Source organism: Schistocerca cancellata, chromosome 4 (genome assembly GCF_023864275.1).
Source record: "Schistocerca cancellata isolate TAMUIC-IGC-003103 chromosome 4, iqSchCanc2.1, whole genome shotgun sequence".
Lineage (NCBI taxonomy): Eukaryota > Metazoa > Arthropoda > Insecta > Orthoptera > Acrididae > Schistocerca > Schistocerca cancellata.
Genome location: NC_064629.1, coordinates 928,274,257 through 928,301,325, shown reverse-complemented (window position 1 = coordinate 928,301,325; position 27,069 = coordinate 928,274,257). Strand labels below are relative to the sequence as shown.

General features: G+C 37.9%; 1 protein-coding gene across 1 annotated transcript; it reads right to left on the bottom strand.

The window, feature by feature from the left end:
• Nucleotides 1-906: 906 nt before the first annotated feature.
• LOC126183693 (beta-1,4-N-acetylgalactosaminyltransferase bre-4-like) lies at nucleotides 907-24,798 on the bottom strand. Its single transcript, XM_049925874.1, has 2 exons — nucleotides 24,494-24,798; nucleotides 907-2,274 (listed from the first exon to the last, which is right to left on the bottom strand). The coding sequence occupies exon 2, from the start codon at nucleotides 2,127-2,129 to the stop codon at nucleotides 1,125-1,127; it is 1,005 nt and encodes a 334-aa protein (XP_049781831.1). The 5' UTR covers nucleotides 2,130-2,274; nucleotides 24,494-24,798; the 3' UTR covers nucleotides 907-1,124.
• Nucleotides 24,799-27,069: the final 2,271 nt, after the last annotated feature.

Below are 27,069 nucleotides of genomic sequence, written 5' to 3'. Positions count from 1 at the left end.
AATGTACTCAACAGGACATCTGGCTCAGAACTGCTCTCGAAGCACTCAAACTACAACAGTTTGTTCTGTCACTGTGGTGCCAACTGCTGCTGCAAATGCAGTATGACGCACCTGAGCCTATGCCTAACACAATGGTCTTCCTTCTCGATAGTGCCACGAGGCCATCCGGAGCCCAGTTTTCTTGCAACTTCACATTCTTGTAACCACTGCCCAGTGTCACAGAAGGAACATCCAGCTTCTTATATCCTATTACACAACTTCGTTCAAACTCAATGAGATGTTGATAATGGTGTCTTTGCCACCTGAAAGGCATTCTTAACTAACATCAAGTACAGGCAGACATGTGTAAATGCATTTACACATGTCTGCCTGTGTCTCTATATATGTGCGGATGGATGTGTGTGTGTGTGTGTGTGTGTGTGTGTGTGTGTGTGAAAGAGAGACAGAGAGAGAGAGAGAGAGAGAGAGAGAGAGAGAGTGTGTATACCTGTCCTTTTTTCCCCGAAGGTAAGTCTTTCCGCTCCTGGGATTGGAATGACTCCTTACCCTCTCCCTTAAAACCCACATCCTTTTGTCTTTCCCTCTTTCCTGATGAAGCAACCTTGGGTTGCGAAAGCCTGAAATTTGTGTGTGTTTTTTATTGTTTCTATATACCAGCGCTATCTCGTTTGGTAAGTTACAGCATCTTTGTTTTCTATAACTTATTTCTACATTTTATCCACGCCACATACTTTTCTACTAAAAAAAATTAATTATTTTATGTAAATAAGCATTGTACGTCATTTTTCCATGAAGTAACTGAAGAAAGCGTAACAGCACATACCTTAACATTTCTGACAGGTGAACTTAACTGAATTTATCAAAAATTTCAATATTTAAAATCTTTCTTGTGAAAACTGTGTCTTTATTATCACTGTAGCATACTTTGGTCAAAAATATAAAAAGAATTCACAATTATCTATCTACTACAGAAAATACAATACAGAATTTGTAAGGACACAGCAAAACAATAAAATAAATAAATAACACATTTACAATCTACTACATTAACAGTCTTGTGAAAATACAAAAAAAATTATGTTTCAGGTACATACAGACATCAAATAGCATGAGAATACATCAGATTACACTTCTACCAATATCCAAGTATATAATGGGAGATATATACGTTTGAGCAAAGTGTATTTCAAAGCATTTAAACCATCAGTTTCGAAACGCTCACTTCCTAATTTTAGATTTAGAAATCTACTTTCACTTGGTGGCTCTTTTGCATGTGGTAACATAAAATACTGTGCAACATTTGGAGAAAAGCGTAATACTTTCAAACCCTTATGTGTAATGCGCCTGTGGAAATCATCATCTTCACCACCCCAGCCATAAAAGTTGTTGGAAAATCCATTCACTAACTCAAACTGATTCTGAAGTATTGCAACAGCTCCACCAAATAGTTCCTCATATGGCAAATGGTACCGGAAAGTATTCACGCATGATGACATGTGTCGTGGCTGAGAAGTGCATGCATATATGTTGTTGTCCTTCTGAGGAATCAAGTCTACGTCATGGAAAATAAAGCAATGAAAAGGCCGTATCTTCATAGCTTCCACAAAGCCTATGTTGAGCAACTTTGCTCTGTTAAATGCTCCATCCAGTGCCTGTTCCACAACAAATATCTGGTAGCTCAACAATTGGTTCTGAAGAAATGGATGCATGTATTTCAGGAAAATTTGTAGCTGGCTACTACGGTTGCGGTATGGAACAACAACAGCAACACTGAATTTTGAAACACATTTCTGTGGTTTCCATTCACCTCCATCAGTTATATTCAGTGTTTTGGCAAATACTGTGCCATCATTTAGGTCAGTCTTTTGTGCAGGGTAATGCACTTCAGTAACTGAACTATTGAAGGTTACAGAACAAAGTGGCATGCCATAATCTTCCGCCATCTTGACTGCAGCAGGTGAGATTCCCAGAGAACTGACAATTTCATCATCATTAATATATGAATAATAACAAGCAAAGCGTCCTGGATGAAGTGAATATATAACACAGAAAATCAGCACCACTGCAATAACAACCCTTTTAAGAATGTATGCTTTCTGGTTACACACAGATGCTAAATTTCGAAGCATTATGTTTCTTGTTCCAGACAGATGTCTCAGCTACACGAGCTTGCTTTTTATTTTTTTGCAAGCATCTTTAAACGTGGATACTGCAAGTATTATGAAGCTGCTGTTCTCCAAGAGATGTCTAACACATTTAGTACTGGACAGAGACCTGAAAGACAGAAGTAAAATTATATTACAACCGAAACCAAGGCAAATGCAGAGTTTGCAAACACTTTCTGTATGTCTCAGCTCTCTATAATTTGGTAATTAAAGACTTTGGGCAAAAAGTTATCTACATCAGGAACTGGCTATCATTGCATTTTATATGCAAGAGAGAGTTATGTTCCTTCTCAAAAAAAGAACACACACACACACACACACACACACACACACACACACACACAGAGAGAGAGAGAGAGAGAGAGAGAGAGACTGATTTAAAAATAGTTTACAAACACGAACAAGAATAGCTTCCTATCTATGACAAAACGTCATTCATCTCTCTCTCTCTCTCTCTCTCTCTCTCTCTCTCTCTCTCTCACACACACACACACACACACACACACACACACACACACACACACACACACACACACGTGTAATGGATTTTGGAGATTATCATCTTAAAAGTATCCTTATGAGCCATTTTGATGTGTACATCTTACTTCCTAGTACACAAGATGGCAAAATGTTTGCTGTTTCAATTTAAAGCCTGTGTCAGATCATGCTGTCTAGAACTAGTATACTGCTTTGTGTTAAAACATAAATTCAAAGACGAAAACTGCAGTCACCAAAAGTCCCATGATGAAAAACAATGACATACAAATTGACTACAGGCGTAGAGATGGATACTAAGCTACTGCTTAACAACTAAATATGTGAGTTTAATGGTATTTTATTTACTTCATAAATTTTACAATTTTCATAAATCATATCACAATTGGTGCAGTCCAAATAACGAAACTATTTTGATACTAAAAACTTACTTATTTTCTGATACATCACAGATAATGATCAGGTTCCAAATATAATAGTGACATAATATTAAATTTTGATTAGACGGGTCTTCAAGATTGCCAAGTGCCTCAAGCAAATATGGTTGGAAATACTTTCTGTGTTTCCATATATCTACAGATGGGTGTAGTAATGAGTTTCAGTGGTGTGATGGTTTCAAAAGATGAACAGAGGCTCTGCTTGAATAAAGAAGCAGCACTGTAATATCATACAATGACTACAGCAATTACAGGAAGGTGATGTTTCCATCTATTATCCTTTAAATGTTTTGGAAGCACAAGATGCCTAACAGGAGCAACAGACGATGAATATCAGCCCAGGTTCTGATTTAAACCTTTTACTTTACAAGCTCCATATTGCACACAGGAAATGCGTAAGTATCTAGAGCAGAGACAGTTCCACTACTTACTCAGTTGGTTGAGCAATGTTGGAAGCAATGTAAATGAACACAAAGAGATGTGTCAACAGCCAGCAAGTATACAATGATAGAAAAGCAGACAGGCAAAGAGTTTAGCAGCAATGAGCTGAAGTTATTGTGACAAAACGTGACGCACACACAACCATGGAATGCAGAATGAATGTGGAGAGACGGCAATTATAATCCTTAATTTCACAAGATACTCAGTATAACTATAAAAATTATTTTGTGGCACACGATATACAACAAAAACTGCAAAAAAAGATTTTTTGCATCACATTTGTTGACTTAGACAACTCACACCCAAATACAAACTAGACCTCAGACTACACTACATATCCATCGGTCACCACAACCTCCAACCAAAAAATGTAAAAGCTGTGGCAACAGAAATTTAAGGGAATCTTTCACAACAAAATGCTACCGGGAGTGATCTATGAAGTATATCAACTAATTTCAATTTCACTGTTCACAATACATCACCCCCTTTCTTGTCTCTCGTTGTTGTTGTTGTTGTGGTCTTCAGTCCTGAGACTGGTTTGATGCAGCTCTCCATGCTACTCTATCCTGTGCAAGCTGCTTCATCTCCCAGTACCTACTGCAACCTACATCCTTCTGAATCTGCTTAGTGTATTCATCTCTTGGTCTCCCCCTACGATTTTTACCCTCCACGTTGCCCTCCAATACTAAATTGGTGATCCCTTGATGCCTCAGAACGTGTCCTACCAACCGATCCCTTCTTCTGGTCAAGTTGTGCCATAAACTGCTCTTCTCCCCAATCCTATTCAATACTTCCTCATTAGTTATGTGATCTACCCATCTAATCTTCAACATTCTTCTGTAGCACCACATTTCGAAAGCTTCTATTCTCTTCCTGTCCAAACTATTTACCGTCCATGTTTCACTTCCATACATGGCTACACTCCATACAAATACTTTCAGAAATGACTTCCTGACACTTAAATCTATACTCGATGTTAACAAATTTCTCTTCTTCAGAAACACTTTCCTTGCCATTGCCAGTCTACATTTTATATCCTCTCTACTTCGACCATAATCAGTTATTTTGCTCCACAAATACCAAAACTCCTTTACTACTTTAAGTGTGTCACTTCCTAATCTAATACCCTAAACATCACCCGACTTAATTTGACTACATTCCATTATCCTCGTTTTGCTTTTGTTTATGTTCATCTTCTATCCTCCCTTCAAGACACCATTCATTCCGTTCAACTGCTCTTCCAAGTCCTTTGCTGTCTCTGACAGAATTACAATATCATCGGCGAACTTCAAAGTTTTTATTTCTTCTCCATGGATTTTAATACCTACTCCGAATTTTTCTTTTGTTTCCTTTACTGCTTGCTCAATATACAGATTGAATAACATCGGGGAGAGGCTACAACCCTGTCTTACTCCCTTCCCAACCACTGCTTCCCTTTCATGTCCCTCGACTCTTATAACTGCCATCTGGTTTCTGTACAAATTGTAAATAGCCTTTCGCTCCCTGTATTTTACCCCTGCCACCTTTAGAACCTGAAAGAGAGTATTCCAGTCAACATTGTCAAAAGCTTTCTCTAAGTCTACAAATGCTAGAAACATAGGTTTGCCTTTCCTTAATCTTTCTTCTACGATAAGTCGTAAGGTCAGTATTGCCTCACGTGTTCCAGTATTTCTACGGAATCCAAACTGATCTTCCCCGAGGTCGGCTTCTACTAGTTTTTCCATTCGTCTGTAAAGAATTCGTGTTAGTATTTTGCAGCTGTGGCTTACTAAACTGATTGTTCGGTAATTTTCACACCTGTCAACACCTGCTTTCTTTGGGATTGGAATTATTATATTCTTCTTAAAGTCTGAGGGTATTTCGCCTGTTTCATACATCTTGCTCACCAGATGGTAGAGTTTTGTCAGGACTGGCTCTCCCAAGGCCGTCAGTAGTTCCAATGGAATGTTGTCTACTCCGGGGGCCTTGTTTCGACTCAGGTCTTTCAGTGCTCTGTCAAACTCTTCACGCAGTATTGTATCTCCCATTTCATCTTCATCTACATCCTCTTCCATTTCCAGAATATTGTCCTCAAGTACATCACCCTTGTATAGACCCTCTATATACTCCTTCCACCTTTCTGCTTTCCCTTCTTTGCTTAGAACTGGGTTTCCATCTGAACTCTTGATGTTCATACAAGTGGTTCTCTTATCTCCAAAGGTCTCTTTAATTTTCCTGTAGGCAGTATCTATCTTACCCCTAGTGAGATAACCCTCTACATCCTTACATTTGTCCTCTAGCCATCCCTGCTTAGCCATTTTGCACTTCTTGTCGATCTCATTTTTGAGACGTTTGTATTCCTTTTTGCCTGCTTCATTTACTGCATTTTTATATTTTCTCCTTTCATCAATTAAATTCAATATTTCTTCTGTTACCCAAGGATTTCTACTAGCCCTCGTCTTTTTACCTACTTGATCCTCTGCTGCCTTCACTACTTCATCCCTCAAAGCTACCCATTCTTCTTCTACTGTATTTCTTTCCCCCATTCCTGTCAATTGTTCCCTTATGCTCTCCCTGAAACTCTGTACAACTTCTGGTTCTTTCAGTTTATCCAGGTCCCATCTCCTTAAATTCCCACCTTTTTGCAGTTGCTTCAGTTTTAATCTACAGGTCATAACCAATAGATTGTGGTCAGAGTCCACATCTGCCCCTGGAAATGTCTTACAATTTAAAACCTGGTTCCTAAATCTCTGTCTTACCATTATATAATCTATCTGATACCTTTTAGTATGTCCAGGATTCTTCCATGTATACAACCTTCTATCATAATTCTTAAACCAAGTGTTAGCTATGATTAAGTTGCGCTCTGTGCAAAATTCTACCAGGCAGCTTCCTCTTTCATTTCTTAGCCCCAATCCATATTCACCTACTATGTTTCCTTCTCTCCCTTTTCCTACACTCGAATTCCAGTCACCCATGACTATTAAATTTTCGCCTCCCTTCACTATCTGAATAATTTCTTTTATTTCATCATACATTTCTTCAATTTCTTCGGCATCTGCATAGCTAGTTGGCATATAAACTTGTACCACTGTAGTAGATGTGGGCTTCATATCTATCTTGGCCACAATAATGCATTCACTATGCTGTTTGTAGTAGCTTACCCGCATTCCTTTTTTCCTATTCATTAGTCTCTCATTAGTTAGCTTAAAACCATCCTCCTGTTGGCTCTGTGAAACATACGTTATCAATCTACGTATTAGAGAGAGAGAGAGAGAGAGAGAGAGAGAGAGAGAGAGAGAGGACCACCTAGGTTGGCACTGTCACTGCTGTAGATTTCAGCCACTGAAATGTAGCAATAATCAGCAATATAACATGACATAAAATGCTTCTAATACAAGAGGGTGCAGCCAGCTGAGGATTAATGCACATGTCAACATAGTGTTTAGTGTAACTGGGATTGTAAAACAGTTAAGATCCTTAGACGTCAGGAAGGCATCCGGCCCAGACGGTATCCCTGTAAGATTTTATGTTGACTATGTTATAAATATAGCACCTTTCTTATTCATCATCTATCAGAGATCAATGGAACAGCAGAAAGTTTTACGGACTGGAAGAAAGTCCAGGTCATAGCAACCCATAAAAAGGAAAGAAAATCGGATGCACATAATTACTGGCCAATTTCACTGACATTGATTTGTTGTAGAATCATGGAACATATTTTGTGTTCAGACATAATGAACTTTCTAGACTCTGAGAAGCTCATCTGCAGAAACCAGCACAGTTTTAGGAAACAGCGGTCATGCGAGACACAGCTTGCCCTCTTTGTGCATGATATACAACAGGCTCTAGATACTGGCTCCCAGGTCGATACCATATTCCTTGACCTTCGAAAGGCGTTTGACTCAGTTCCGCACTGTCGCTTGCTCAAACAGTGCAACCTTTTGGTCTATCCAATGATATATGTGGTTGGATAGAAAGTTTTCTAACAGACAGAGAGCAGTATGTCGTCCTGAATAGGTAGACTTCAACAGAAACAAGTGTAACATCTGGTGTCCCCAGGGCAGCGTAATACGTCTGCTGCTTTTTACGATTTACACAAACGATCTGGTTGATGGTACTGACAGTGGTATTAGACTGTTTGCTGATGATGCTGCAGTCTACAGGAAAGTAGTATCACACAAAATTGTGAACAAATCAATGAGGATTTGCAGAAAATAAATGTGTGGTGTAATGACTGGCAGTTATCTCTCAATATTAATAAGTGTAACCTACTACGTACAACAAAGCAAAAATCCCCATTAATGTACGAGTACAAAATAAATGCCCAGTCTTTGGAAGCGGTAACATCTGTCAAGTATCTGGGTATGACTATTCAAAATGATCTCAAATGGAACAATCAGATTACACAAGTAATGGGTAAAGCGAACTGTAGATTGTGGCTTATTGGTAGTATCTTGAAGTGATACAGTCCTTCTAAAAAGGAAATTGCTTACAATAAGTTAGTTCATCCAGTCTTAGAGTATTGTTCGTCTGTATGGGACCCTTACCAGTTGGATCTGATTCAAGAGATTGAGAACGTCCATAGAAGAGTGGCAAGATTCGTGCCTGGTACTTTTAGCCATCGTGAGAGCATTACAAATCTCATAGAAAGTTTGAAGTGGGACACACTTGCAGACAGACAATGCGCTAAACGGAAGGGGCTACTCACTAAATTCCAAAATCTGATCTTCGCCGAGGATGTAGAGTGTATATTATTACCACCACCAACTTTCAAATCGCGCAATGAGCACCATTCAAATATAAGGGAAATTGGAGCTCGTACTGAGGCGTTCCGACAGTCATTTTTCCATTGCGCGAGTGGAGCAGAGGGGCTGGGGATGATATGACTTTGACACAAATAGTGCCCTCCGTCACACAGTGCTTGGTGGCCATCGGAGTGTAGATGTAGTTATAGAATGCATATACAAACTAACAACTGCTTGAATCAACAGCTGGAAAGTTGCGCTAATAACCTGTTCATGAATATGCTGATCTTTCTGGGTTGAAATCTTTCTTGTGTTGTTGCTGTTTTATTGTTCACATCATTTTAATTTTCATTTCTGTTCACTGTAGCCAATCTTCTTCTGCCTCAGCAATGTTGTTGTCACACTTTGTATACCTTTCCATTTTTACAGTGTCCATATATCAATAGGGGCTCATATTAAAGAGTTGAATTCAATATTGGACTCGTCAGATTTCACTTTAGTACAGTTTTCCACATCATTCCACACAAACATATGAAATGTGTATTCCCTTTATCTTAATCATCAGCAATCATTTTACTGTGCAAGAAATGTTAAAACCACAAGATTCCCTTCTTTTTCCCATCTTGTGAAGACTAGGTCAGTACTCTGTTCCTAATGACTTAACTGCAGACACAATATAGAATTCTAATACAACAAACTGATGAAATGACAGAGAGAAAAAAGTTAATCATACTGTAAGATTAACAGTTTAATTTTTAACAGTCACGTCTCATATCTGAAAACTTTGTATAAAGATGCATGCAAGTTCCATTCATTTATACAGTCCATTTTTTCTACAATCTTTATTAAATATGACTGGAATTATTTTCCTAACTTCTACAAGTACTAATCATCTCGACTTACTGCAATGCAATAACATTTTTTTTCCCAATAACATTATGTTTCATATAATACATCTCAAGAAACACTTTTGTATCATATAACTGCCACTGAGAAGCTCCAGTGTCGCTATGTCAGGCATCGAACTTAACAGTAACAAGTACTAATTTTGTATGTCCTCCCGCAATTCATCCTACTGTAATCTCTCTTTTACTGATGAAGGCTGTGGCCAAAAGCTTTATGTAAGTGTCTTTTAATTGTGACTGTCTGCAACTTGACGTGTCTTTCTTTCAGTAAGTAGCAATCTGTGTTTTCCTACATTGCTGTTACTGTAATCTTCTGCTTATGCATTTTATATTTTTAATCATATTTTAAGACAATCTTTTCTTTTATTATCCTTTTCTCTACAAACTTTTACATTTCTCCACAACTATAACAATGACAGTGATGGAGGAGGTAGTGGATGGTAATCTACTGACTGACGATGAAAGCTGAGATATGACAGTATGAATATTCTGATCTTTCTGGCCTGAAATTTTTCTTATGTTGTTGACCTTTTATTGTCCACCTCGTAAAATAGCAAGATGAAAAAGTTATATACACAACTGGGTACAGAACAGTGTTTGGCAATGTTGCAACCACTGCAGTCCCTGCAGACAAAAACTTGTACAGGCTCTACAGTATGATGACTGCACAGCTCTCAGAGTTGGCTAACATAGGCTGTTGCCAGTAGTTGAAAATCAAAACTATCATGAACATTGAAAGTGAACACACACATTACTGCGAGTACAGTGTTTCTAATGCCTTAATGAAACACAATGTGGGCACTTTGGAGAATGTATTTTCACCTCTGGTGATCAGTTTTTGTACAGAAAATGATGATGGAATCTGAAACATCACTACAGTGACAACTAGGTCAAGTGCAAACCAGCAGGTGTAAACCCTCAAATATGCACAAATACTGACTGGCAAAGTATAAGCAACAAGCAGGAAACAGATGATATTTAACTGCAGAAAAACAGAACGTTTTCAAAATAACTAACAAAAGTCACAGAATGAAAAAGCTCATGAAAGGCATCCACAGAAGTCTACTATGCACACATTCAGAACAGCACAGGAAAATAATGAATACTGGTGATGAAAATGGAATGCTATACTGTGAGGAAAGAGCCTGGGCTCATCTTAATAAACTAAAAGGTAACAAAAGATGAAAAGCTAGCTGATATTTAACAAATGAATTTTTCATAACACAACTTAACAGTTGAAGAGCTGGAAGCAAAGAGCTTGGGTAACAGCTTCAAAATGGTGTTGCTGTTTTTGTACAAGATGAAATAATGGTCAGCAATTTATGACATTAAAAAGTTGTTGCACAAAGTTTTCTGTTCAGGAGAATTGCCCAGTACTTCACTGTGATGAGCTTTCCTATAGAAAGTGGGAATCAATAACATTAGAAAATGAGCTGACACTATAGCAAAAAATGCAGCCATAGTTATAAGTTTTGTAAATAACTTATGTCACAATGTTTAACTACATGTAAGAACAAACTGTATAAATATATGAATGTACGTAACTGACAACATCCATACATTTTAAAATGTCCACGGATGGCTAAATAAATAAATAAATAAAATAAAAGTTAATGCAAATGCACAGTGCATCAGGACAAATTTTGCACTATCATTCATTACGTGTTTTTTATTATTATATGAGCAAAAAATGGTTTAAAAAACTTCAGTGTGGATTTGATTATAGAACTGACTGCTCCAGAGTTACCAAATACAAACTCTACTGCCATTTCTCTTTATCATTCCCCAGATGTAAACTTCATTACACAGATGGAAAACTATCCATGCCACACTATTTGTTTGACAGCAAAAACTGACTCATGTGGTGATTTCAACATACATATTTGTGAGAACCTAATGAGCAGTTATGCACTGTATGTGGCAAATTATTTACAAGCTCAAGATTATGCCTGTCTTGACACTATTGTAACAAATTTAAATAGTTGGAACTAAAAGATAAGTGTGGTCAAGACAATGTTCGCAGACCACAGAGCAGTGGTCATGGAGCTATGGACCAATTTAGTGAGTAACCAACATATTCCTACACGACATCCAAAGTTTGTGTTTCGTAGCAGTTGTCTAAAACAATAGACTAGATGCATCACAAACTGATTTCTCTGCTACTGAACAACAGTTTCAACTACTTGAAGAGAGGGCACCAAGTGATGCATTCAGTTGTATGTCCAGACCATTGAAGAAAAATGTAATGAGATGTTTGCCCTGAACCATAAGAAAGTGAACAAAGGAAAAAAAAACCTACCTATTGCTGAAATACCTATAGTCTAGATAAAGTTAAACAGTATTTTATAAGGATAATGGCAGCAACTGTACGTTAAGTACCCAATGTAGGAGCAAAACCTGCAATTTCTATGAAACCCTGCAAAACTGGAAGGGTATACATGCAAACAACACAGTAAGAATGAGATTTTCACTCTGCAGTGGAGTGTGCGCTGATATGAAACTTCCTGCCAGATTAAAACTGTGTGCCGGACCGAGACGCAAACTCAGGACCTTTGCCTTTCGCGGGCAATCTTGCCCGCGAAAGGCAAAGGTCCCGAATTCGAGTCTTGGTCCGGCACACAGTTTTAATCTGGCAGGAAGTTTCAACACAGTAAGAATTGTGAAATTTACAAATCATCAGTTAATCCAGATAATTATGGTATGTCCAGCAAAATTCGAAAATGGTAATTAATGAAAATTCCAAACCACTAACTGAAATAAATGCCTATTTACTGGTGAATTCCTAAAGCCCCTAAAATCAGCACTCACAGTACAAGTTTACAAAAAAGGAGACTTCGTTGAAGTCTCCAGCTACAGCTCCATCTCCATAATCCCAGTGCTGCCTAAGGTGATGAAACATATAATGAAAACAGTTAGCTTATTTTGAAGGCAAGAACTTATTTCATGATACACAGCATTGTTTTTGGAAGGGCAAGTCCATAATAACAGTAGCTTTGGATCCAAATACAAAAACGAATCCAGCTTTTGAAGAAAGAGTGTGTACAGCTCTCGTACTTTGTGATCTTAGTAAGGACTTTAATTGCATTCCACATGTGGCCCTGATTACAAAGTTAAAATAGTACGGAACTTTGGTAGCTGCCATGACAACCCCACAATTACATCTAATTAACAGATGTCAAATGGTATTAGACCAAGGAGGAGTTTCCTACATAGAGAAGTTGCAATATAATGTGCTGCAAGTGTGTTCTTGTTTCTGGATTTTGTTAATGATCTAAGCTCGAATGGACACAACCTATAATTTGCAGATGACAAAATATTGTTTACTAGTGGGAAGAATAACAAGCAGGCTGTACAACAAGTAGATATTCTGGTCTGAGACCAAGAAGTTGTTTCATGCAAACATGAAACAAGTTACAGTGCATGACATGCAGCCTGAGTGACACAGATGCACTAAGTAACATTGGAGCTGTTAAACTTCTGGGTTTCTTCAATGATAGTAAATTAACTTGGAAACAGCACAGGGTACCTGTACGTGTCAAGTGTTAATGAGTCCTCTACCTCCTAACAAAATTAAATAGGATTTTAACAAAACAGTACATAATGTCTTATTTCAGAACCCCATCAGCTAGAGCCTATGGTTATGGGGTCCCTCTGCTGGATGCAGGAATGAGCTGCTGATACAGAAGAAAACAGTGAAAAACAATACTTCTAACACACACACACACACACACACACACACACACACACACACACACCATTGTAAACCCATCTCTGCTAAACCGGAAGTTATAGGTATGACTGTGTACAGCCACTAGAGGTTAAACTGTCTCATTCACAGGAAGATGAACTGTAACACTTATAGCAAATTCATTATCACAACATCAAGAAATCAGAAGTCTCGATAGTCCAACATGTTGTCTGACCAAGACAGATTCCTAGTGGTGGCCATGAAAATGTTTAATGCACTACCTACCTATGGAGCTCATAATGGCTGCCTAACTGGCAACTCAATGCTACTGCACTAGCAGTAACCCTGATATCTCATGCTCCCCCTTGCCCCTTTGAACTGAATATTTGCAAATTTCTGCTGCTTTGATACAGCACACTGCTTTTGGATTTCATACTGAAAGTTAACTATCCACAAATAACCTCTTTCTTTTTAATTTATTTAAATGTGTCCTATTTTTATGCCTTTTATATAACTTCACCTGATTGGAGGGTATATAAATGATTAGAGTTGCTGGTTGAATGGCCACCAGAATGAATTACTGTTGTTACCAGGGTTGGTAGAGTATATAAGGGTTGTGAACAGTGTCAAATGTTAAGTCATTACTATTAAGGGCACTGAGATGCTGTGTACACATGTGAGACTGCATATCAGCACCTGAAGGAATTTGATTAGTGGGCTCATGTTGCTAAATTCTCTGTAAAATTTATTCAATTTTGAAATCACAAAAATAGCATCACACACCCTCTCAGCCCATTAAATTTCATTTCGTTTCCTCCTCCCCTTCTGTCTACTTCACCATCTCTCATATCTGCAATAGAACATTGAGAGATGCCCAGTTTTTTAAATTAATCACTGCACTTCAACACCCAACACTCCAATTTAGGCCTTCTCACAAGCCAAGTATCAGTGTTCAACTAGGATTCTGAAATTGCTACTAATTTAAAAGTATCAAACTCCACATCCATGAAGCAGAAGAGACCTAGTGTGGGCCACAAGATGTGGCCAAAAGGAAGCAAGTGTCCTCCCTCATAAACGTCATGAGCCCAAGCAACAGAGAAGGGATGCAGCCAGGTAAAAGGCCAAGACCTGTCACCCCATCATAGCTGAGAGATTGTCTGCAATTCTGCTACTTGCCGAAGTAGTGAATATGGCGGACAGCTAACCTGCATCTGACAGAAATAAGAGCTCACTGACTAGACATCACTTCCTATAGTGTAGAGAAGAACTGCCAGAACACTGACAATAAATTTAGCCTGAAAATAGCAAAACATGGAAATAAATGAATTCCAAAGCTCCCTAAAGACAATGGGAAGAATACAAACTCATTTTCCCAGTGGCACATACAAAACAAATGATAAGTGCGGAGACTAAATCCACGGCAGAAAGATAGCAATGCAGTGACTGTATCTACAGCAACTAACAACAAGGAAAATTTGCAGCAACTCCGAAGAAACAGCAGCTTACATATCATTTCCACAAGGGCATACTGTGTGTGTGTGTGTGTGTGTGTGTGTGTGTGTGTGTGTGTGTCACAACTGTCAAACTCCAAGCAGTCACAGCAATGTTTCACATAGGTGTCACTTGGTGCAAGGTAAATGTCAAAACTGGCCCTTGAACATAAATCAACAAAATAAAACTTTTTGTGGGCATGCAAATCTCATATTACCCACACAGCACAAATGTGCATCAATCTCGGGATAATAAGAGCACACAAGGTAAGCTTAAAAGCTGTCCACCCACTTCCGAAGGATAAAACTGGATCATAAAATGTCACTGCTGTTGTTTTCAGTACGACTGCTTCAATGCAGCTCTCCATGCTAGGCTATCCTCTGAAAGCCACTTCATCTTAGAATAACTACTGCGATCTACATTCATTTGAACTTGCTTACTCCATTCATCTCTTGACCTTTGCCTACAATTTCTAGCCCCCACACTTCTCTCCAATACTAAATTCCTTGATGCCTCTGAATGCGCCCTTTTAGTCAAATTTGCCACAATTTCATTTCTCTCCAATCCTATTCAGTACTTTCTCAGTTGTTACATGATCTACCCACCTAATCTTCAGCAGTCTTCTGTAACATCACATTTAAAAGCTTTTATTCTCTTCTTGTATGAACTTCTTATCATCCACATTTTATTTCCTTGCAATACTATGCTCCAGGCAAATACCTACAGAAAATACTTCCTAACACTTACCCCCTCTGCAACATCTGGTGCATAAACTCAAGCAGCCTGTCAGATACATACACACATTAGTGTAGTGTATAGATCATGAATTTCATACATTTTGTAATGGTGTGGAACATGTCACTTTAACATAAGTTTTGTTTACACAAAATAATTATTTAATTATTTTTTTAACAGTTACTACTTCATACCTAAGAATCCATCTATTAAGTAGGAGCAGTTGTCATTCAGAAATTCTTTTAATTTGCTTTTAAATGTTGGTTGGCTATCTGTCACACTTTTAATACTATTTGGCAAATGACGAAAGATTTTTGTGGCAGCATAATTCACCCCTTTCTGTGCCAAAGTGACTTAATCCAGAATACTGAATATCACCCTTTCTTCTAGTGTTGTAGCTATGCACTTCGCTGTTATTTTTGAACTGAGATGGATTAGTAATCACAAATTTCATAAGTGTATATATGTATTGCGAAGGAACTGTGAATATTTTGAGTTCCTTAAATAAATGTCTGCAAGGTGATCTCGCGTGGGCTCCAGCTATTATTCTGATTACACGCTTTTGTGCAATGAATACTTTCTCTCTTAATGGCGAATTGCACCAAAATATGCCATATGAAAGCAGTGAATGAAAACAGGCATAGTAGGCTAATTTACTGATATGTTTATTACCAAAATTTGCAATAACCCTGATAGCATAAGTAGCTGAACGTAACCGTTTCAGCAGATCATCGATGTGTTTCTTCCAATTCAATTTTCTCATCAATGCACACCAAAGAAATGTTGAGTATTCTGCCTTAGCAACAAACTTCCGTTCATAGTCTATTTTTATCAATGGTGTTATGCCACTTACTGTACAGAATTGTATAAACTGTGTTTTCTCAAAATTTATTGAGAGTCCATTTGCAGAGAACCACTTAATAATTTTCTGAAAGACATTATTTGCAATTTCCTCAGCTGATTCTTGCTGCTTGGGGGTGATTACTATACTTGTATCATCAGCAAAAAGAACTAGCTTTGCATCTTCATGAATACAGAGTGGCAAGTCGTTAATATACACACATCAAGAAAAGTTTTGCATCACCTCGGTATTGACAGTTCCAGAATCTGTACAGAAAATTGAAATAGAGATCAACATAAACATCACTTCCACCATTTTTATTGCTCACGAAAACCACACATCACATGTACCACCATACAGCAAGACCTTCGGAGGTGGTGGTCCAGATTGCTGTACACAGCAGTACCTCTAATACCCAGTAGCATGTCCTCTTGCATTGAAGCATGCCTGTATCTGTCAAGGCATACTATCCACAAGTTCATCAAGGCACCGTTGGTCCAGATTGTCCCACACCTCAATGGCGGTTCCACGTCGATCCCTCAGAGTTGTTGGTGGGTCGCATCGACCATAAACAGCCATTTTCAATCTACCCCAGACATGTTCGATAGGGTTCATGTCTGGAGAACATGCTGGCCACTCTAGCTGAGCGATGTCGTTATCCTGAAGGAAGTCATTCACAAGACGTGCACGATGGGGGTGCCAATTGTCGCCCATGAAGACAAATGACTCACCAATATGCTGCCGATATGGTTGCTCTATCGGTCGGAGGATGGCATTCACGTGTCGTACAGCCATTATGGTGCCGTCCGTGACCACCAGCGGTGTACGTCGGCCCCACATAATGCCACCCCAAAACAGCAGGGAACCTCCACCTTGCTGCACTCGCTGGACAGTGTGTCTTAGGCATTCAGCCTGACTGGGTTGCCTCCAAACACATCTCTGGCGATTGTCTTGTTGAAGGCATATGCAACACTCATCGCTGAAGAGAATGTGTTGCCAATCCTGAGTGGTCCATTTGGCATATTGTTGGGCCCATCTGTAACAGGCTGCATGGTGTCGTGGTTGCAAAGATGGACCTTGCCATGGACGTTGGGGTGAAGTTATGCATCATGTAACCTATTGCGCACAGTTTGAGTCCTAACACGATGTCCTGTGGCTGCACGAAAAGCATCACTCAACATGGTGGCGTTGCTGTCAGGGTTCCTCTGAGCCATAATCCGCAGGTAGTGGTCATCACCTGCAGTAGTAGCCCTGGGCGGCCTGAGCGAGGCATATTATCGACAGCTCCTGTCTCTCTGTATCTCCTCCATGTTCGAACTACATCGCTTTGGTTCACTCCAAGACGCCTGGACACTTCCCTTGTTGAGAGCCCTTCCTGGCACAAAGTAACAATGCGGACGTGATCGAACCGCGGTTTGACCGTCTAGGCATGGTTGAACTACAGACAGCACGAGCTGTGTATGCCCTACCTGGTGGAATAATTGGCTGTCGGGCCTCATCTGTCTAATAGGTGCTGCTCATGCATGGTTGTTTACATCTTTAGGCGGGTTTAGTGACATCTCTGAACAGTCAAAGAGACTGTGTTGGTGATACAATACCCACAGTCAACACCTGTCTTCAGAAGTTCTGGGAACTGGGCTAATGCAAAACTTTTTTTGGTGTATATATATTAAGAACAATAAGGGACCCAAGACTGAACCCCTTGATACATCCCCAGTTAGAGGACTCTGATGGTTTTTGCAGACTATCTGTAATGTTAATTTCAACCTTCTGCATTCTTCCAGTTAAGTATGAATTAAACCATTTGTGCACTGTCCCACTCATACCACAAAACTTAAATTTATCTAGAAGAATTTCATGATCCACACAATCAAAAGCCTTTGAGAGATCACAAAATATCAAAATGGGTGATGTTCAGTTATTCAATGGATTTAATATTTGAACAGTGAAAGCATATATAGCATTTTCTGTTGAAAAGTCTTTCTGAAAAGAAAACTGACATTTTGTTAATACCTCATTTTTACAAATATGTGATGCTACTCTTGAATACATTACTAAGTCAAGAATTTTGGATAAAGCTGTCAGCAGTGAAATTGGGTGGTAGTTCTTATCATCAGATCTATCCCCTGTTTTATGGTATGGTTTAACAATAGCATATTTCAGTCTATCTGGAAAAATGTCCTGTTTCAGTGAGCTACTACATATGTGACTGAGAATTCTACTTATTTGTTGGGAACAAGCTTTTAGTACTCTGTTGGAAATGTCATCAACTCCATGTGAGCTTTTACTTTTGAGTGAATTTATTATTTTCCTAATTTCAGTGAGAGAGGTGGGTTGAATTTCAATTTTATGAAATTGCATAGCTACTGCTTCTTCCATATACTGCCTTATATTTTCTGATGAATAGCTGGATCCTATTTCCTCTACAAAAATTTAAAAATTGGTTATTAAAAATGTTTTCTACTTCTGACTTCTTGTTAATAAACTTTTCATTGTGTATGATAGAAATACAGTCTTCCTGTGCTCTATGTTGCCCTGTTTCCCTTTTCACAATACTACAAATTGTTTTAAATTTATTATCAGATGTGCTAATCTCAGACATAATGCACATACTTCTGGACTTTTTAATAACTTTTCTTAATACAGTGCAGTACTTTTTATAATGTGTCACTGTTTCAGGATCATTACTCCTCCTAGCTATAAGACACATTTCCCTTTTCCATTTACAAGATATTTTTATCCCTTTAGTAAGCCATGGCGTTTTACACTGTTCCTTACAATTATATTCACTGTTTTCTTAGGGAAACTGTTTTCAAATATACTCACAAAGGTATCATGAAGTAGGTTAATTTTAAATTAGCATCATGTTCCCAGAGATAGTGTTATCAAATGTGTTCTTTGTCTGGTTTCCTAAAACCTAACAAGAGTGATAGAACAATTTGACATGGACCAGTAGTAAGGATTGAATTAGAGCCAAAGACTAACAGTATTGTGTGCTATCATCTATGCTATAAAAACAACTGACGCTAACGGTATCTGGTGGGCTGTTTGAATTTGTGTGTACTATGGCCAGATTGGCTGACTTCAATGCTAATTAGCTCAGAAACAGCATAACATATTCAATTTCTTGTAGTTCGTTAGTTGGTTGCATGTTCCAATGATCAATCGCATGATATGGTAGCTGTTATGATGTGGGATGTGTCACAAGTGCACATAAGAAACAAGATTTTTTAATATACATATATTACAGTATAGTGTTAAAGATTAATATTTCTATTATTTACCCCATTCCCTTAAATGTCACAACATGCATATACTATATTAATTGATTTATTTATTCCTATTCAAGAATTCGTCTATGGTATACAAGGAGTTGTCAAGGAGATAAGATTTAAATTTATTTTTGAAGATGTTACTGATGTCTGTCAGACATTTTATTTCATCTGGTAATTCGTCAAAAAATTTTATAGCAGCATATTTTACCCCTTTCTGTGCCAAAGATAGGTTGAGTAAAGGATAGTGTAAGTCCTTCTTTTTTCTGGTATTATAATCATGAATGTCACTGTTGTTTTTAAACTGGTCCATGTTGTTGAGAATAAATTTCATTAGTGAGTAAATGTACTGTGAGGCTGTTGTAAGAATTCCCAATTCTTTAAAAAGATGCCTACAAGGCGTGCGACTATGAACCCCACACATTATTCTAACCACTTTCTTTTGAGCAGTGAATACTTTTTGCCTAAGTGTTGGGTTACCCCAAAATATTATTCTGTATGACGTCAGAGAGTGAAAGTATGCAAAGTATGTTAGCTTACTAATTTCTATATCATCAAAATTGGCAATTATTCTGACTGCAAAAGTTGCTGAACCTAGTTGCTTTAGAAGATCCAAAATATGAATTTTCCAATTAAGATTCGAATCAATATGTACACCCAAAAACTTGTAATGCTCTACCCTGTCTATTGACTTCTGTTGATGTTTTATATTTATTGAAGGAACTGTACTTTTTGCAGCAGAAAATTGGATGTACTGTGTTTTTTCAAAGTTTAGAACAAGCCCATTTGCAAAAACCAATTTATGACTTTTTCAAAGACCTTATTTGCATCATTTTCAATTGGAGTTCCTTTTACTGGATTAATATTGATGCTTGTATCATTAGCAAACAGTGTCAGTTCAGCTTCTTGTTTCAGATAAGAAGGGTGGTCGTTCAAATGTATCAGGAACAGAAGGGGACCCATGATTGAACCCTGTGGAACACCTAATGTAATTTCACCCCAGTTAGATGATTTGGCAAACTTATTTGAATCACTTGACCCATATATAGAAACTTTTTTTTCCCATTCTGTAGGTATGACTTAAGCCACTCATATGCTATTCCATTTATACCATAGAATTGTAATTTCTGTAACATAATGTCATTGTTCACACGATCAACTGCTTTTGCCAAGTCACACAAAATTTCTGTTGGTGACATTTTACTATTTAAAGACTCTATTATGTGGACAGTGAAATTGTATATAGCTGTCTCAGTGGAACAGCATTTTTGAAATCCTAACTGTGTTTACTAAGCATCCCATTACTGCTAAGATGGCTAACAACTGTTGAGTACATTATTTTCTCAAAGATTTTTGAAAATGCTGTAAGCAAGGATAGTAGCTGATAATTATTGACATCTGTGGTGTCCCCTTTTTTGTAGAGAGGTCTGACTATGGCATATCTTAACCTGTCTGGGAAAATACCTTGACTTAGTGATACATTACACATGTGACTCAGAACATCAGCTGCAATTGCTCCACACTGTTCTAATACCTTATTAGAGATGTCATCTACTACAACAGAACATTTATTTATCAAAGATTTAATAATTTTACTTATTTAACAAAAGTTTGTTAGGTGAAACTTAATCTGACTAAAATTTTTCAAAACTGACCCTTCTATGTACTGCCTGGCTTTTTCTTTTGAACTATTCTGACCGATTTTTTCTCCTACATTTAAGAAATGGTTGTTAAATATATTAGCTACTTGTGTATTGTTGGTTAGGATGGTCTCATTCTCTTTAATAGAGATACTATCTACCCCAGTGGTTACTTTTCCTGTCTCTCTTTCTTAACAATCATTTCTCAGCACAACCTGCCCTGCAAAACCCTTATAAGCTTTTCAGAATTTTTCTGACCACCCATGTATTCCTTTTACCTTTCCCTTCTTCACTTTCCCATATGAGCTCTTAATATTTACACAGGTGCTTCTCTTTTCTACGAAGACCTCTTTAATTCTGCTGTAGGTGGTATATATATCTTTTCCCTAATTATACATGTTTCTATAGACCTGCATTTGTGCTGTAGCCATTCCTACTTATTCATTTTGCAGTTTCTATTTGTCTCATATTTAGACATCTGCATTCCATTTTGCCTGCTTCATTTTTATATGTTCTCCATTCATCAGTTTAATTCAGTACCTCCTGTGTAAGGATTTCTACTAGGCATTGTCTTTTTTACCAATTTTGTCCTCTGCTGCCTTCACTATTTCATCTCTTAAAGCTACCCATTCATCTTCTATTGTATTCCTTTCCCCTGTTCTAGTCAACTTCTGCGTAATGCTTCCCGTGAAACTCTCAACAACCTCTGGTTCTTTCAATTTATCCGGGTCCCATCTCCTTAATGTCCTACCTTTTTCCAATATCTTCAGTTTATATCTACAGTTCAAAATCTAGTTCCTAAACCTCTGTCGTACCATTATATAATCGATCTGAAACCTTCCAGTGTCTCCAAGTCCCTTCCACATGTACCACCTTCTTTTATGATTCTTAAACCAAGTGTTAGAGATGATAAAATTATACTCTGTGCAAAATTCTTCTAGGCAGTTTCCTCTTCCATTTCTTTCTTCGAGTCCACATTCACCAACTGTTTTTCCTTCTTTTCCTTTCCCTACTATCGAGTTACAATCCCTCATCACAGTTAAATTTTTGTCTCCTTTAACTGTCTGAGTAATTTCTTTTTCTGATCATATATTTCTTCAATCTCTTCATCATCTGTGGAGATAGTTGGCATATAAACTTTTACTACTCTGATGGGTGCTGGCTTCACGTCTATCTTGGCTACGATAATGCATTCACAATGCTGTTCATAGTACCTTACCCACATTCTTTTGCTATTTTCATACCAATCATCAGACCTACTTCTCCACTACTACTAACTGATTTTGTATTTATCACCCCGTATTTGCCAGAGAAAAAGTCCCGCCACTGGACTTCACAAGTTGCCATTATAACTTCAACCTACCCCTTCCTTTTTTAAATTTTGTAGCCTACTTATCCAATTAAGGGCATTCCACACTCCGATCTGTAGAGTGTCAGTTTTGGTTTTCCTGAATAGTCCCCCGCAGGAGACTGTCGTGGAGGACTATTTTAACCTCAGGAATACTTTACCCAAGAGGACGCCATCATCATTTAACGAGGCAGTAGAGCTGCATGCCCCCTGGAAAAATTATGGCTGTAGTTTGCCCATGCTTTCAGTCATTCACAGGAATACCACAACAAGGCCAGATCAGTCAACTACAAAGACTGTTGCAGCTGCGACCATTTAAAAGGCTGCTGCCACTCTTCAGGAACCACATATTGGTCTGACCTCTCCACAAATACCGCTCTGTTGTGGTTGTACCTATGACAAGGCTATCTACATCACTATGGCACACAGTCCACCCTATCTTGGCAAGGTCTGTGGTGCATGGGGAGAACTACTAGTTTTCATCTAGCATCTTAATGCCTACTGGATGTTGATACTATACAGCAGATTGGCACTTTAACTGGGAATCACAGATTTGAGCTCACAAGAGCATAAGGTGTAATCTGACTATGTTCAAATGAGTATGCTATCAGCCTATAGGTTTGGACAACTCACATTCTCTATGACAAACATATTACCAGGTCTGGTATCCTTCTCAATTAGCAAGAGTGTCTTGCAATTCACACAGCTCAAATTGAAGGGTGCCATCTGGATACAGGAAAGTCCCAATCCCTGATGCTGGTTTGGTGTGGATAACCATTAATTTCACTCTTCTATATCACACATCATCTCTAACCAGCCAAATAAATAAATATGAATGGCAGTGAGCAGTTCTGGCCAGTACTGAGGCAAGTAAGAATTTCATGGGAAGAAGATAACTTTTCAAACACACACAAATAGCAATACTGAATATTAATTTGGCAATGCTCCAGCCTTTAAGAGGCTACTACAAATGAATATCTTCATAAGGCACAACTGACAACTTATTACCCAAGTCAAGTAAGCTTTACAGTGCCAAACTTATTTCTGCAGCAAACAATGTGATTGGCTGTTCATGACAATTTTCATACATTACACAAAAATTGCATAAAAGCAATACATTAATCTTGCCTACAATTAATTCTCCATACTCAAGACAGTAATGCCCTCCCGACAGGTCAGTATTTGATGCAAGTCATTTTCAGTAGCAAGTTGTATGAGCTATATACAGTCTCTTTTAATGTACTCCGGGCATCTTCATGATATGCAATAGGTCACACATTTGGTGTGTTTGTTTAACTTTGTTATTTCCTATATATAATAGATAAGAATTGTGGTGTTTGTTAACGAATCTACACTATCAGTACATATAATAGCTAGGATTTGTGGTGTTTGTTAACGAATCTACACTATCAGTTGCTCTTGAATGTTTTAAGTGCGAATTATACTTAAAACATATAAAAGAGGCATAGGGTGGTAATGTCTAAAATCTTGCCTATGATGTGCTTGTAACCACAAAGTTACAGGGTATACAGGTAATGTGTGATCGTTTAAACACAACAAAGATGATCGACACATGTAGTGAAAACTAATCCATACGGAGGTGTGCCGAAAATGACTTTGCACAAATATTTAACAAGTGTTTTCCATCCCCTCTTGTAAATGTAAATTAACGTTAACATTTGCCTCTTAATTAAACAGCGATTTTTTTTTAAAACCATGTGTTAAATAGAGACTATCAAGTCGCACAAATTCTGTAATTCGTAAAGTGTCTGCACTCTACTGTTTCAATTAAAAAAAAAAACTACGCAAATGTACGCTGCAAAAATAAAACTTCGGACCCTATAACTCAGACTTCATACGGTAACAGTGTTTGGGTTACTATTACAGTTCCTCTATTACGACGTGTGTTTAACGGTGTTATTCTTGGAAAATGAAGTAGCCTATACTCATACACGGCATCACAATTTATAGGCCTATATAACAAATACCACACACTGGACCGATTTCGATTTTTTAATATACTGTTATCGGACTTCCTGCCACTTTTGCACAAAAAGTATTACAAACGACGCGTTTTTGAGCGCTCTTTAATGCGGTCTATTACGAAAGTACTCAGTTTAAATTATATACATATAGTGATTTGAAGGTCTGTCCACAACGTGTAAATTATCAAAAAAGTTCGTTGTGCTTCAGTGACAGGAGCGCCGATAACTATATAAAAATGTTGCTATACCTTGTAACACTAATTTGGTTTTCTGCTTCATTGTGTCATATTTCTTCAAACAAGTATGGTGTCTAATTCACGTACCTGCATAATAATGACTTGACCGAATTTATCTCCGAATCATGTGCAAGAAAGGAATTGAGGGATCACGCAGTTCTCTAGCCGGCTTTTACTCTGCACACATTCAGCAATGTATTGTAAACCAAAATCACTTGCACTTCACACACTAATTACTAGCCCGCTGTATAAAAAATGTAAACAACTACTTCAAACGTAATCGCAACACAGCAATTACTTGTTCACATAATTAGAAATTTTCAACACACAGGACGACACTATCCCTCTTCTTCTTTACAGCCAACGCTTCTGCTCACATTCAGAGATAATAGTAACGTGTAGTCAACGTTTACTTTCGATATCTGCCACTATTCCCGCAACAGACTAGTTGCATTATTGATTAGTTAACTTTATGCCAAAAGAACGCTATTTCTATTCTTTGACAAATATATCGTCAGTCGTCATATCTTATGATTGGCCAAGTTTGCTAGCACTAGTTCTGAATAAACCTCCTTGTTTGCTAGCATCTAGGAATACTAGTAACATTACGTATAACCGAGTTCACATACGCAGCTAAAGTGACCCCACAGTGACATACTTTAGTGACAAAATGCTGAATGTTGGACACCCAGTTTTCAGTGGCGTCACTCAAGTATTTTTAAACTCAGATTAAGGGTCTGAACTGGAACTATTGTACGCGTTCTTACAAGTCGCCATTCGGCTTCCAAACATTAAAAATACTTCGTACCCCCTCCTCCCCCTAAAAACAAATGTATAGGAGCTGTTGACTTGAATGACGACGTTTTATTACTGTGGCAGCAAACGGCGTTATTCGACTGCTACCTCGTGGCTGGATTTCGAACATTCTCAGCGTGCTTTCGCTCAATACAGTGTCAGAGCCAAAAGTACCGGTACACATGTCATCTCGTTTCCGTTTTTTAAAATGATGTTGAATTTTGTATATTTTAGAATAAAGTACTCCCCAGACGATGGAGAGATTTGCTGTTCGATTGGCACGATGTAAAACGTTTCAGGAAGCAGTAGAATCAACTGTTGGTTTCGTTGAAGCACTAAGACGACCGAATGAAATGCAGAAACAAGAAAGCAGAGTTTTCAACACAAGGGTAAACTGGCTGGGGTAATAGCAGGAAATTTAAGGGGGGAGGCACTGCCATGAATGGTAAAATACCAGTGGTTACAGGTGTTGGAGCAGCACCTTTTTTAGGATAGGTAAGACAGAAAGATGTCAAGTTCTACGAGATGTCAGGATTGAAACAAATCTTCAGTGTAGGAAAGAAATTAAACAGCACAATTCCAGCACATTGGATCACCAATCACAGCTGTCAATTATAAAATTTCACCAATCACCAGAAATTTTATCTGCACCAAGTTGTATCTCAGTCCTAGGTAATTGCATTGATGAATTAAAGTCACCCAACCCAGTTGACATAATCTGCCTCTCTGAACACCATGTGACCACTGGTGTAGGAACTAGACCTAAGCACAATGAGAAACTCAGACAGGAGAGTACTGCAAATATTATAATAAGGAAAGGTTCTCATAAAAGTATAATTAAAAACAATGTAAGTATATTTCATCAAAATATTGGGAGTTTAAAGAATAAAATAGATGAGCTTATGGTTTGTTTAGAAGATTTAGAAGCTGAGGAGGAAACTGATATACTATGCCTGTCTGAGCATCACATGGTTACTGATAAGGATAAGGTAAATGTAAGTGGATATAAGCTCTCTGCACATGTAATTAGAGAACATATGGAGAAAGGAGGAGTTGCCATGTATGTCAAAAGATATCATTGTGCAAAAAGTATAGAAAAAAAGTTTTGTGTAGAGAAACATATAGAAGCATGTGCCTGTGAGCTTAAATTAAATAAAGGCACATTTATAATTGTAACTGTATATAGGTCCCCATCGGGAAATTTTCATCTATTTCTGAAAAATTTGGACTCCTTGTTGTGCTATCTGTCAGACAGGGGGAAGCAAATTATTATTTGTGGGGACTTCAATGTAGATTCTCTGAAAGAGGGTAATAGGAAAAATGACCTTGAAGTATTACTCAGTTCTTTCAATTTGACACCTGTTATTGATTTTCCTACTCGGGTGGTAAAGGATAGCACCTCACTGATAGATAACTTCTTTATAGACCAAGATAAGTTTAACCAAATAACTGCTCAGCCTGTTGAGAATGGTCTTTCTGATACTGGTGCACAGCTAGTTACAATATATGACATAGCTCCATTCAGCAGTACTAAGCAGTCCTCCAAAGTAGTACATTCAGTCAACGATTTAACAATTGCAAACTTCAGGGAAAGCCTACAGCAGTTAGACTGGAATGAGGTGTACTGTGAGCCTGATGCCAATTTAAAATATAATTTATTTCATGACACTTTTGTAAATACATTTGAAAACTGCTTCCCCAAGAAAATAGTTAAATATACTCATAAGAAACCATGTAACAAACCATGGCTTACTAAGGGTATAAAAATATCTTGTAACCGGAAAAGGGAAATGTATCTGACAGCAAGAAAGAGTAGTGACCCAGAAACTTTCAAACATTATAAAAACTACTGTGCTATATTAAGAAAA